Genomic DNA, 13,698 nt, shown 5'->3' on the forward strand with positions numbered 1-13,698 from the left:
TTCTACGGAGTCTTTTGGAGTGTTCACAGCTAACATTTATTTCCTCTGCGAATTACTGTACAAAGAGCTAGATTCGGCATAAAAACTTTTGTTCTCTGCGAGTCCAGCACTGGATACGTATGGTCAACAATCATTTATACCGGGAAAGGCACTACTCTTGACAAAGACTTTGAAAGTAAGCCAATGTCCTCCCAAGTGGTATTGTCACTGATGAAACCACTATTTGAAAAAGGGTATTGCGTCACGACAGACAATTTTTATACCTCTCCACAACTAGCCGAGGAACTAGTTTCTCATTCTTGTGATACTTATGGAACTGTGTGCAGAACAGGAAAGTGGATGCCAGAGGGGCTGAAGAAGAAAAAAATGAAGAAAGGAGATGTGGCAGCTTTCCGTAAAGGAAAAATTTTGGTTCTTCCCTGGAAGGACAAAAAGGAAGTAACGTTACTCTCTACAGTTCACAATAGGGAAATGAGAGAGGTGCAGAAAAGGGGGGCAGTGGTTATGAAACCAAAGATAGTCATCAATTACAATGAGGCAATGCGGGGTGTTGACAGGGTAGATCAGCATTTGGCTGACTATCCAATCCCAAGAAAAAGAGGGAAAAAATATTGTAAAAAATTATTTTTTCATTTGACGGAAATTTGCTTATGGAATTCATATGTTTTATGTCGAAAAACAGGTGGTGATAAAACACATTTGCAATACAGGCTGGACCTAATAGATAAAATGATTGAACTGTACTTCCCAAGTGTTCCCTCCCCTAAGGCAGGTAGGCCACCTGCAAAAGCCCATCCCCTCCGAATTACCGAGAGGCATTTCCCAGACATAATCCCACCCACGGAAAATAAGTCAAACCCAACTCGGAAGTGTGCCGTGTGCTCCCGAAAGCGAGATGCGCGTGGAAAAATGGTGAGGAGGGAGAGTCACAATTTTTGCCCTGACTGTAATGTGGGTGTTTCAAAGTATACCACACAAAAATAGACTTTTAGTTTATATAATATTTTACCGTTTCAAATTTGGAGTTTATATTAATATTTTTCTAACTCCATCGTCTGTTTTTATAGTGAGTAATTTTTGTGACTATATTTATTGTGAAATATTTTACTTGATTTTTATGCAGAAATACATGAAATTTTTTAAAAAGTGATATAATAAGAGTAAATTTTAAAATAAATGACTTCGTAAAACACTTAAATGAATGTTTTTTATTTAATATCTACCTGTAAATAATTAAAAAACGTAATAAAATAATATGACATTTTTTGTGATATTTGTTGAGAAATATCCGTCAGTGAAGGGGTTAAGAAAGGTCTTGGATTACATTCACTTGGAAAGTACCATGCGAGTATAATGAGAAAGTCGTCAGAAGAGTAGGAGGAAAGAGTCTTATTAAGGGGTAAAAAAGGAGATGGAACAACTTAAGCCTTGGATGTTTTCATGACCAAATGATAAAGGATACCATTGAAAACTATATGTGTATATGTGAAAATATTAGCTGTTCAAGGAATTATGTGCCAAGCTGTATCAAACCAATATCAGAATTGAGCAGTATGATGATGACTTTGTTTTCAATCAAAAAAGACCTTGGCTGTTTCCAAAAATGCCACATATTACAATATTTTATATTCACATCGATTTGAACATCAAGTAACGTTTTTTTTATTATTTTTTAAAATCTGAGACTAATAAAAGAACTAACCTCATATAAGAAACACTGGATAATTGTGACAGCAGTAGCAAATGCTGCATGGCAGGAGAAGAATACATCATTCAATAATACAGGATTTAGCCCACGAGGGTACCTAACTGCATATTCGGCCTGTAAAATAAAAGCAAACAAATGAATATTAACATATTCATATGGCAAAGTACCATTACATTGAAAAAGTAAAACCACTTAAACCTATAACTGACCTCAATGTACGGTATAAAGTAAAGGCCACAATTGAAGACTGAGTACAGAACAAATCCAAGAATATTGAAGGATAAAAAATCAAAGTTCAATCCTACCACACTGTAAGTAAAATAAACAATTATATGCATTCAAGTCATTTTGGTCAGCTTCTGTAGAGAAAACATACCAGGAGGCAGTAACCAGATATCTAACACAAGTTAATGCCAATTAGTAGATACATACATGCCCATTAGCAAAATTAAAATTGACAATAAAATAATACTAATTTAGAACATAACTGCAGTACTACTGAGTAACACACTGAGGTTTTCACTTTCAAGGCAAAGATACCAAGCATCCATTAAATTTCAAAGCATTTTTTAGAATACTATAAACCTCTTTTACACAGAGCAGTAACTGGTCATGCTGGATACTGAGCAAAAACAATTATTTCAGAAAAAATTAAGACCAATGCAAATGTTAAAAACATGAGTATGAATACATTATCATGATCGTTAATATTTGGAACTTTATAATTCTATTAACTCAAGGTATCACTCAGTGCTTCAAATTAGAGACTGGTATGAATAAGAGACGGTAGAGCTTATACAATAGAAAGCAACAGGCATGTGAATTCCAGCATTAATAGTAGGGTGAGAGTGTAAATTTCCTTTCCACCATGCCACCACACTCCCACAAATGGTGTGTGGAGAAAGAAATAGAACGGGAAAACAGAGGAGGGGATTATTTATTATTATTAGCGATGGTTCAGGATAAAATGCCATGCAAAGGGATGGGAAGTTTGAGAATAGGCAGCAAAATGGCAATGACAGAGGTGGCCCAACAATTCACAATTACGAAAGGAGTCACTGTGACGGAGCATGAATATTTACTGAGCTCACAAATTATATTTTGTGTCATTTCTCTTGAGATGAAAAAATTATAATAGGAATGACAGCTTTATGGCATATTAAGGATATATTTTTCCCGTAGAAAGGAGCACTAATATTAGGACCTCTGAGATTACTTGAGGCTGGTGGAAAATTTTATACACATACATTCAGCTGGAGAACTTGTGCAGTAACAGTACCCTAATTCATGTAAAAAGTCCTATTTAATTGTCCAGAGGATAAAAATAATATAATACTAATAAAAACACTGCCCTATATCCTAAATTCATTTTCATCCTCTTTGTCTAACATATGAAGTAAATTAGAAGTATTTTTAGAGCATATCTAATGTGACATCCACTCAGGCTTATCATCACTGTATAGAGACATCAGCGCTCCCAACAACATCCTCTCATTTGATCAACTAATATTCATCTGAATGGAATCGAGAAAAAATTCTATCTTCATAAATGTCTATCATAACTTCATCACAATTGATTTGTGTAGAAAAAAACTTACAGCTCATATGTAACTAAACTGCCTTGAATTAAAAACATTGAGTTGTTTTATGCAATCATGGACTGACATAAATAATCATTTCATTTCTGAGACATACTCAAGAAAAGGGGGAATAAGACATTATAGGCTTGAACCATAAAATATTAAACTGGATACAGACATATGCAGCAAAGGATTTTATGATGAATTAATTGAAAAAGAGTTAATAAACAGATTTTTGGAACAAGAAAACCATCAGGGTGTTTTGAAATGAATGTTTTTTTTTCAAAAATGCAGGCGATTTTCTCTTTTAATCATGATATTAACAATAGGGTGGTTTCCTATTATTTTTTATTGCCTAAATCGACAGATTACTACTCTTGGAGCACGTATTTCATGCTTTTAGATTTCTTAATGACAATATCTATTTTTTGTGATTAAATGAAAAGTGAAAATTTTCAAGGGCGCAAAAACACAACACCTAAGTATGAATGCTGGGAAAACCCCGTGTTACGTCACTCTGGTTCCCGCTGTCGCCATGTGAGGTGACCTTGGGGCGAGGCTTTGAGCACTGATACGATGCAGGCTGCTAGCAGGTAGCTGAGTACCATGCTAGCTGGTAGCGCTTGGCTTAAATAAGGATTATTAATACCCTATCAAACTAAGGAAACTTTCCGACCATAGTCAATTTTAATAGGTGATTATTAAGAGATGTTTCCCTCAGCTCTGTGCCTAATGCATGCATTGGTAATCTCAATGTCAGATGATGTAAAACTCCTATCTACTCGTATAGAAACTAGGTCCCTGTGACGTTACGTGGAGTGGCATCCCATGAACGCCAATCTGGACTTTTTCAAATGCGGTTAAAATTGACCATTGCCATTCGTCTAAACTGGGATTTCTAAAACCAAATAATTTGTATATAATGAATACACTACTGGTGGGTAACGAATTGCAATCAATGCCTTTTGTTTTCTTTGATAAAGGAAACTACCCTATTGTGATTTTAATTGTTTTTAAACTTCAAAATATTTATAATTTGCTTTAACTTCTTATATATTGGTCTCATTTTCATTTTTATACAATTTTATGATTTAATAGAAAATAGAAATTAATAGAAATGGTGTAAAATTTTAATGTCACTTAGTACCGCCAGATGAGTCACTTGACTCAGGCATACACTGTGCCTTTGCATTTTAATGTATAATGCCACTAATCATCATTAACTATTTTGTTTTATATTTCTTTTGCAACCCACCGATATAAGTCTTTCTAAAAATAATGAAGTGCTCACTCAGAGAAAGTGAAGATTTTTGCACACAAAACAATAACAACACTTCACTAAGAAAAGTACCATATTTGTTATTTACATGCATGACAGATTGGGACACAATTAAAGCTTACACATTTATAGAAACAACATAAGTATGAACATGTCATTGTCACAGAAAAAAATTATCAAAGATAATGAGTGTTAAAGGTAATGAAAATCATGAATATTTAGGCATTGCAGGTTTTAAAGTAAATGCAGGACATAACCATTTAGACAAATTTAAAGACAACATAATGACATTCATTTCATTAACATAATAATCATACATGGCTAAAGGTACCTTTTGCGCTTCCAATTGGAGATAACTTGAGGGTAGAATGATACAGACCAAGCAACAAAATACAGCCAGCCAACTACTTGACTTAGTATCACAATAGTGTTAGAATGCTGAACAGTAACTCTGACAAATGCTTGACTTGGGCTGAAAGAGGATAAATAATGTAAGATAAAAAACTGGAAAATGAAAAGGCATCAAGTACTTGATAATGACCTCTATGATCGAAACATGTCGTACGGACGAAATAAATCTGTGGAAAGCAACGAAGTCTCCTTTTCATTTTCGTGTATTAATTTCCACAAAGTTGAGCCGGAAACCATTGAATGTAATAAAAAACTGGTTCAGAACTCTGCAACTAATTTGCTTAAATTTACTAGCCTTTATTATCCCCACAGTGCCAGGGCTTTTCACTATCGTAAATCCTAAATTTTATGGTAACCTTGAGGGGTTCCCCAAAAATATTGCTGGAGTCCTTATATGCGGATGAATCAGTGCAGAAAAGAGAGCATGTTTTAGACTTTTAAATGTCTACAGGCAGTTCTTTGCAGTTCCTAGTTATAAAGTAGTTTAGTCTAGATAATTTTCATAGGCACTCATGATAATCCCCCACTGGAGTTAAAACAATACAATTCTTAACAAGAGTGTTAAATACAAAGTATAAAATCAAAATCCATTGCAAGTCTTTCCTAACATTCAACCATAAAACTGAGCTATTCAAAGCTGGCATGAAATTTATGAACTTTTAAGTGACACAGAGGCAAAATTCAAAGATATTCAGAGACAAATATTCTAGAGTTGATTAATAGTAAGCCTCAGGAAGAGTACCACTTGCATCCATGTACCACAAAAAATGGTTTAGAGATGCCTGTTACCAGGAATTTAACAGATGCATTCAAATGACTTGTCCTGTGACAGATAAACTTGATCACATATATGCAAACTAGCAGTAGTGGCAAAAGACAGGGGCAGGGGAGACTGAAGGTCTCATCCCAAAATTTGGTCAGGGACCTTTAAGTTGAAGTGGTTCAGATGATAACATAGCATGAGAAGTCTTTGAAAATACATGTAAATTAAATTTCACTTGCTTTTTCTTTTCTGCTCTCACACCTCCACATGATCTTTTAGCAAATTGTAGTCTCTACCTCCTGCAATCAACAAAAAATACAAGCCTTTTCTGTTGAGGCTGGGAAATTTTCTATGTTGTCTCATAGAAAGTGGCTCATTTATTTTCCTTGCATTTTCAATTCCAAGCTCTTAAAACATATCTAGGGGAGTTCAAATAATATTTTTTAAAGTAGGGGTGATTTAAATGTACAATAAAAGCCCTAAATTCATCAATAATTAATTCATCATGTTTCCGCAAAATTGAGCCATGAGGACATTCCTGATGAAATTAAAACGAAGTTGAGATAGATGAATACACGAAAACTAATAGGAACTCAGGGATTCGAATTTAACAATGACTTCCAACCATTGATGCAAATGGAGCAGCAAAGATTTTCTCTCTCACATTCAATAGCAGTGGGCACAGCATTCCTGGTTGCATAATCAACTTGACTTTGCAAAAATTTCTCTTTTGCCATTTACCACTTAAATTAAACAAAGGCGAGCATTTTTTTTTTAATATATAAAAAGTTTTTGAAATGCAAATTCAATTACCACATTTGAATTAATTAGAGCAGTTTTTGCACTTGAGCTGGAGCAATTAAATTTCCATTCTGCCAGTGCTGCCTTCAAAAATTTCTTTCTGGGTTCTTACTATGATAGTCTAGAAGGGCAAAAAGGGCTATGACCAATCTTCTGACCTTGACCCATTTTAGGGTAAAGTGAGCAGCCATATTCCATGAAAAAATACTTTATTCCTGGAAAAGAGTAGTAAAAACAGAAAGAATTTTGGCTGTAAATGACTGTAGCATTACTTTATACCCCCACAAACAATATTTACCATGAGTTGCAGGATTTATAATAAACCCCCAAATTCACCGTAAGATGAAAATTTACCAGCAGGGCTATTCTACTAAAAGGGGCCATACGTATGGCCGGCCGTAAGTTTCTTATGGCCCGACCCGAAATTACGGCCTATACCGATTGCACTCTCGAGGGGCCATATCGTATGGCTCAGCCAAAAGTCTTAATGCCCTTTCTGCAGGCAAGTATGAGAATTATAATTGGTACTATAAGTTGGGTTCACTTTTTTTTAACACTAGCCATTTTTTGAGAAGGAAGTTTGTTCCAACGTGGATAAAAAATTAATTCTATGTTCGTTAACCCTTTTGCTGCTTCATCATTTAAAAAGTCTAATAATGATCATGTTTGGATTAAAATGGAAAACATCTTAAGAAAATTATCAGTTCTTGAACTTACAACATTAACAGGATGATCCTACTCAATCTTACCTAAACTCTGTGAAGATATAAGTGCAATGCTTAACAATCACTTGGGTTAAGCAGTAAATAAAATGTAAGTACGGTACTAATAATTGTCGTTACAGTAAATTTCTAAAATAATACATGGTAATTTTGCTCATTTTGTGTTTTTTACAACTCAATCAGTAACCTATTTCAACACTTTATATGGCAACTTTTCAAATTAAGACAGTTTAACATATAGTTGATACTATAATAGCTGGTATGCATAATTTGCAAAAATGATGATTTCCCACTTTTTCAAAAATTCATAACTTTGTTCAGAGTCAAATATCAATGTTGAAATTTTTACTCCAATTTGCTATCATAAAGGACTACATAATGTGTAAAAATCGTGGATTTTTATCCAGTCCCATCTGAGATATGCAGCCTCAAACTTTACAAAAATTTTAAAAATCCAAATTTTAAAAATTCATAAACAATTTATGAGTGAGTTGTCAATGCTGATACTCTATAAAATGTGTGTACCCAATGATATCTTACTATAAAAAAAATATTAACTCTGATAAATTTCTCCTTCATGGTTTTTTTAATTTCTAAAAAGTGGAATTCTTCAATTTTCGACCCCCTACTTTGGAGACCATTTAGACAGGTAAGATTTGCATGGGGAATTATGGCTATGGAACACTATTGTATGGAAGAAAGTACTGAAAAAAACGATGCCAGTTTCAATCTTGTAGCACGATGCAGTCCAGAGAAAATCAATTTAACGCAAACGTCTTCAAAGGGAAAAAAACGCTCCGTGATTCAAAACAAAAATGGCCACCACATGTAAACGGTGTAAAATAAATTAAAAAAAAAATCAGTTTTGAACTTCCCGTTTGTGTAGTAAAAACATATAAAAATATTAAATATGGTCAAGCAACCTACCTTGGATCACTTCAAATGGATTGACCCTCTATTGACGAATCGTTTAAAAGGGTGGTTTCCTATTATTTTTTCATTGCCTAAATCGAAAGATTATTACTCCTGGAGTACGCATTTCAGGCTTTTAGATTTTTATATGACAATATCTATTTTTCGCAATTAAATGAAAACTGAAACATTTCAAGCACGCGAAAACGCGATGGCTAAGTATGAATGCTGGGAAAAACCCTGTGTGACGTCATTCTGGTTCCCACTGTCGCCGCATGAGGTGACCTTGGGGTGAGGATATGTGCGCCGCTGTGATGCAAGCTGCTAGCAGGCAGCGCTTGGCTTAAATAATGATTATTAATACCCTATCAAGCTAAGGAAACTTTCTGATCATAGTCAATTTTAATAGGTGATTATTAAGAGATGTTTCCCTCAGCTCTGTGCCTAATGCATGCATTGGTAATCTCAATGTCAGATGATGTAAAACTTCTATCTACTCGTATAGATTCTAGGTCCCTGTGACGTCGCGTGGAGTGGCATCGCATGGGCGCCAATCTGGCCTTTTACAAATGAGGTTAAAATTGACCATTGCCATTCGTCTATACAGGGATTTCTAAAACCAAATAATTTGTATATTATGAATACACTAATGGTGGGTAACGAATCATAATCAATGCCTTTCACTTTCTTTGATGAAGGAAACTACCCAATTCTTGAATGTTGTTGTTATAACCTTTGTCATTTTCATTTGTGTTTTTTGTTGATCGTAAATCTCTCACTGTGTGTAAATATGTATTCAAATATATTTCATTTTTATATTATTGATGGGTCCTAAATATACAGTGCAACCTCGATATAACGACACCCCACGGTGCACTAATAAACACTCGCTATAGCGAATTGTCGCTTTACCGGAGGTGGAGCAAATAATAGCCAATATACCTGTTGCGGACAGATATACAGTAACAGGAGTGGTGCGGCGACAGATAAACATCTATCCGATAAACGTAAGCATAAATCCAGACGAAAGGCGATGTTTTTTGCATCACTAAATTTCCTTTCTCGAACAACGACTAACTATTCAAACCATTTATAAGCGCCGCACTGAATAAAAATCATGGAAAGCATTGTTTCGTCAATCATTATGCTAATGCACAACCGACGAAGTCATTTTTCTATGCACTTAATTAGTTCATTTACGTGATCATTCTATTATTTTGGTATTTTCCACTGAAAATTCAAAAATTAACTGACAAAACAGTACCCCGGTTATTTAATGCCTCAAAGGTTTCCATTGGTGTATGTTTATTGTTTCTGTACGTTAACCGGCAGTGAAGTGAAATAACGCATTACATTTGTTTCTACCGGTGGAAGGTTGTATAACGTTCCCGCCTTGGAAGACTTTTTCTATCAGATAATGTAATATCTTCATCATCTACGGTAAAAAGTTTGCTAAGCTTGAAAAATGACGTGATTAAAATTACCGTTGTTGAAAAAAAAGTTTCTTTTTGAGTGTTACGCTCGCGACGTATTTGAAATGATACACCGAGTTTACCACGGCACTGCAAACGAGAGTTAGTTGTTCTGTGAGTTCTTCCAGCGGCCACCAGGGGATGCTCGGCTACCCACGTAACAAAAGAGAGCGCCAGTACGACTCCGACCAATGACCCGAATAGTTCACCCTTGTAAATCCGCAATGGAGAATAAATACAATAAGGGATTGAACGAACTACGGCCGTTAAACAGTTTAAAGAAAATTAATTCCCCAAGGCCGTACTCTTTGATGGGCAGATGGGAGTGAGAAGTAATAATGCTAACACGGGAGGTAATGGCAAGATAAGACACTAAGCTCAACCAAACTAACACCAGACTCCCGTGTTAGCATTATTACTTCTCACTCCCATCTGCCCATCAAAGAGTACGGCCTTGGGGAATTAATTTTCTTTAAAGAGAATAAATACGTCCATCCGGACAATTCACGCTGAGTATCATCGCTTCGTACATCCTACATCATCGCTAAGGCGCACTACCTACCTTTAGAGGCATCATTGCAAGAAATACCTTATACTGCAAGGGTTTAGTCGGGGAGTTGTATGTAAAAAAAAGTTCCGTTTCGTCTATGTTATATGACGCGGGGAATACTTCTAAAGATACTTATGATCGGAGTCCTCTCTTCCACGACTTCAGGTTTACACCGCAGGCATCACCAGGGGAGTTGTGAGGGGAGATAACGCTTTGGTGCTTCGCATTAGTATAATCAACCTTCCGCACTCTTAAAATTCTCGATTCGCAATCTATCCCTAAAATACTCCGCTTCAGGCTTGGGCGTAGCCCCTTTCTCAGAAGTTCCCGCAGATTTGAATGGGCAAAACCACCCGAACAAAGCTCCTTATAACTCTTCATCGTCTGCATTCCTTGGGCGCTTTTGTTTTTTTTAATTTTGCAGAGCGAATAGGAAGATGAATTAATTTCGACACTCATATTACTCCTTTATTTTTATTTTCTCACTTAGACGTGTTTGGTGTTTTTTGGCCATGGTGACTGCCATCAAATGCTTTCTATTCACGCAACTCACGGACGTGCGGGTATGCTGCCGACTGCTTTCTGCCGCCCGAGGAACAAAAGAAGATTAAGCATTCGCGAATGCTAATGCCACAATATTTTCACCAAAATTAACTACTTATTTATCGAACGTCAGTTTACCACATAACTTTGAGACTGAGCACTCCATTAACTTCATTTCTAACAGATCGCTAGCAATTACAGAGGTTAAGGAGTCTTGATGAAAGTCTTCCGGCGGTGAAACCCTCGCTATGGCGAGAGCCAACACCAAAAGGGTCTCGTAAAAACGAATTTTTTAACACGCTTATTGTAGGGTCAATTGACGGTGCATCGGCTATCTCTCGTTATAGCGGGAGTGTCGCTATAGCCCGTACTCGCTTTAACGAGGTTCCACTGTATACTGCATATCTATTGGCACCAATAATCCATTATTATTATTGTATTTTAGGCTCAGGAATGACCAATAAAATTAAAAAAAAAACTACCGGATTTTTTTGGGCTCAACTCAATTCTACTCCTGATAGTGACTGAAATTAAAACTAAAGACTGAAATTGAAAAACAAAAGCAACACACCCTAAAGTCATTCCTGCAAAATTAGTTCCCCTAATCCTGTATACTGGCCTTTTGAAACAACCAAATTCAGTATCGCATTGGAGTGTTGAATTTGTAATAACATACTTAAGGGAAATAAAATTAGCCTAGATTTTTAAATGAGAGAGCTTATTTTTAAGTCAGAGCTTTTAAAGAGAGGCTTTTTTTTCAAACAAATGTGTTTGGCTTTCAGGATCTCAGATATAAATTATTTTAAAGCTGAAGAAAATATAACATCATTTAAGATTATAAGCTTGAAAATAATGAGAAAATTCAAGCAGAAAATAGTAAAAATACTAAAAAGGCTGATATAAATATTTCAACTAATGATATTTCAGTGGTAGTGCAGAATATAATCATGTTGTCAATATTGAAGTGTATTTGACGATTACATGGTAGTATGCATATGTAACACATATGAACAGCCTATAAAATATGAGAGAGAGAAAAAGTCAACCTGCAAACCAACAAAAAACTTTTGGTTACACAAGGCATTTTGCCTTTTGGGATCCAGGTTTGTGATAAATTTACCAATTTTTTAAACAAAATTTAGAAATATCCACACTTGGTATGAAAAAAATCAGGGAACAAAGCCAATATTATTATTTTGAAATAACCTGCACCCACTAAGACAAGACAATTATACCCAAAATTCAATATCAACAAAAGTAGATTCACAAATTTTATTTAATTGTTTTTGAATCAATACTTCCTTCAGAAATATCCGAAGGCACATGAAAAATCTAGTTTTTCTACAAGGGATGCTATTCCATCTCCTCAGACAATCTTTATTGTTGCCCATGCACTCCTGTAATCCACACAAGCTATTGGCTCACCCCTAGTATCTTACCCAAAGAAGGTTACATAACACACACGCACATTTATGAATAAAAATAAAACTTACTAATTTTAAACAAACTGCGACAAATATGTGATCACCGACGTTCCTTTTCTTACTTATACAATATTAACTTACTCGATTGATGGGGTGGAAACATTAACATCAATTTCTGTGAGTCCAGGATTAACTCCGTGCACTTCTATAACCCAAGAGTGATTTTCCAATCCATTAAAGGAAACTGACGTTGGATCCAGTTCCAGGACACCCTCATGTTTAGGAAAAATTAAAGCTTCTGCGCTAGACCCATTGTGCTCACTATACATGAAAATAGTAAGAGGATACTAAATGCAGATGCACACTAACACTAGCTAAGTATAAGACACAATTACACATCGTTTGTAATATTAGCAACAGCATGAGGTAATTTTCAAAGCTACAAACCTTAGAAACAATTCGAATGAGGTATTTGTCCCCAGCAAGAGTGTCACATCATGTGGGTACGTATGCAACAACGCTTGACCATTCACTGCAACTGTAACGACTTATATTCAATAGAAGAGAAGTATTTATGCCTATTTTAAAATAAAGAACACAGCATTATTTCTCACCCAATAAAGTGGCTAATTCCAGGAGGAGGACTCCAATCTTCCAACTCATGATGGCGAACTCGGAATAAGTTCCGAAAATTCAGTCGAAACGAGAATTGACTATACGCTAATCCTGATGCTACTGCGGGCCCCTTAAATAGTTCTTCGCGGAACTTAAATTCAAAATGACATGAGGTCACTTGCCTTTTGATTAGGGTTAATTCACGCAATGTTCTTAAGTGACATCTGAAGTAACTATTTACGCTATGAACCGCTGACGGTGACTCACCAGATATGTGCAGAGTATGGATGTGTATTCACAAATAAGAACTCGAAAAATGTGCTGACTGATTTATCTCCAGTTCGGCGGTGAGGAAATGGGGATTTGCTATTCGAAACGGGCCGAGGGCAACAACCGGCCTTGTAAAACTGTGGGAAACCTTTTCATTAAAATGCGACTGTTGGAAGGTTTATGAACACTCGATCATTAAAATGCTAATTAAAATCGCCGATAACTAAATGGGGGTAAAAACAGACAGCAAGCAAGAAACTGAAACTTCCGACATGAGTTTCCACCTGGACGGCCAACTCGAAAAGATAAGGGTTAACGTTTCAAAGCCGAAGTCGATATCCTTAAGTAACATTCAAAACTTGTCGGCCAGTTGAACTGAACGTAATTACCGTTTCTCTTGATAATATCCAGTTGAATTCCATTATCACGTTGTTCGACGATTCAATCCTGTGACTCAACAGTCCCCGCATTTCATTCCGCGGCAACAGTTATGAGAAAGCCACATCTTGTTTCCACTACCTGTTTACTTGAGAATTCACGAAAGGTCTGTTCTTCTGTACCGTTCGCTGTGTTTCAGAGCAACATTTAATATCCTCACCACACCTCTCACGATGTTTTCCTTTATATTTTTATTTGCTATTTTGTTTC

General features: G+C 35.8%; 1 protein-coding gene across 2 annotated transcripts in view; it reads right to left on the reverse strand.

The window, feature by feature from the left end:
• LOC124158200 (cystinosin homolog) overlaps positions 1-13,653 on the reverse strand; it is a 29,509-nt gene extending 15,856 nt beyond the window's left edge. Inside the window, exons 1-7 of one of the 2 annotated variants that reach the window (XM_046533391.1) lie at positions 13,440-13,653; positions 12,780-13,346; positions 12,613-12,712; positions 12,307-12,486; positions 4,899-5,039; positions 1,918-2,017; positions 1,703-1,822 (exon numbers count right to left, since the gene is read on the reverse strand). In XM_046533391.1, coding sequence (XP_046389347.1) covers positions 1,703-1,822; positions 1,918-2,017; positions 4,899-5,039; positions 12,307-12,486; positions 12,613-12,712; positions 12,780-12,828 — 690 coding nt within the window. In that variant the 5' untranslated portion in view covers positions 12,829-13,346; positions 13,440-13,653. Of the gene's footprint in view, positions 1-1,702; positions 1,823-1,917; positions 2,018-4,898; positions 5,040-12,306; positions 12,487-12,612; positions 12,713-12,779 lie in introns of both variants that reach the window. The other variant, XM_046533398.1, reaches the window with a different exon arrangement.
• Between the last annotated feature and the right edge of the window lie 45 nt (positions 13,654-13,698).

The sequence above is a fragment of the Ischnura elegans genome, chromosome 1 (assembly GCF_921293095.1).
Source record: "Ischnura elegans chromosome 1, ioIscEleg1.1, whole genome shotgun sequence".
NCBI lineage: Eukaryota > Metazoa > Arthropoda > Insecta > Odonata > Coenagrionidae > Ischnura > Ischnura elegans.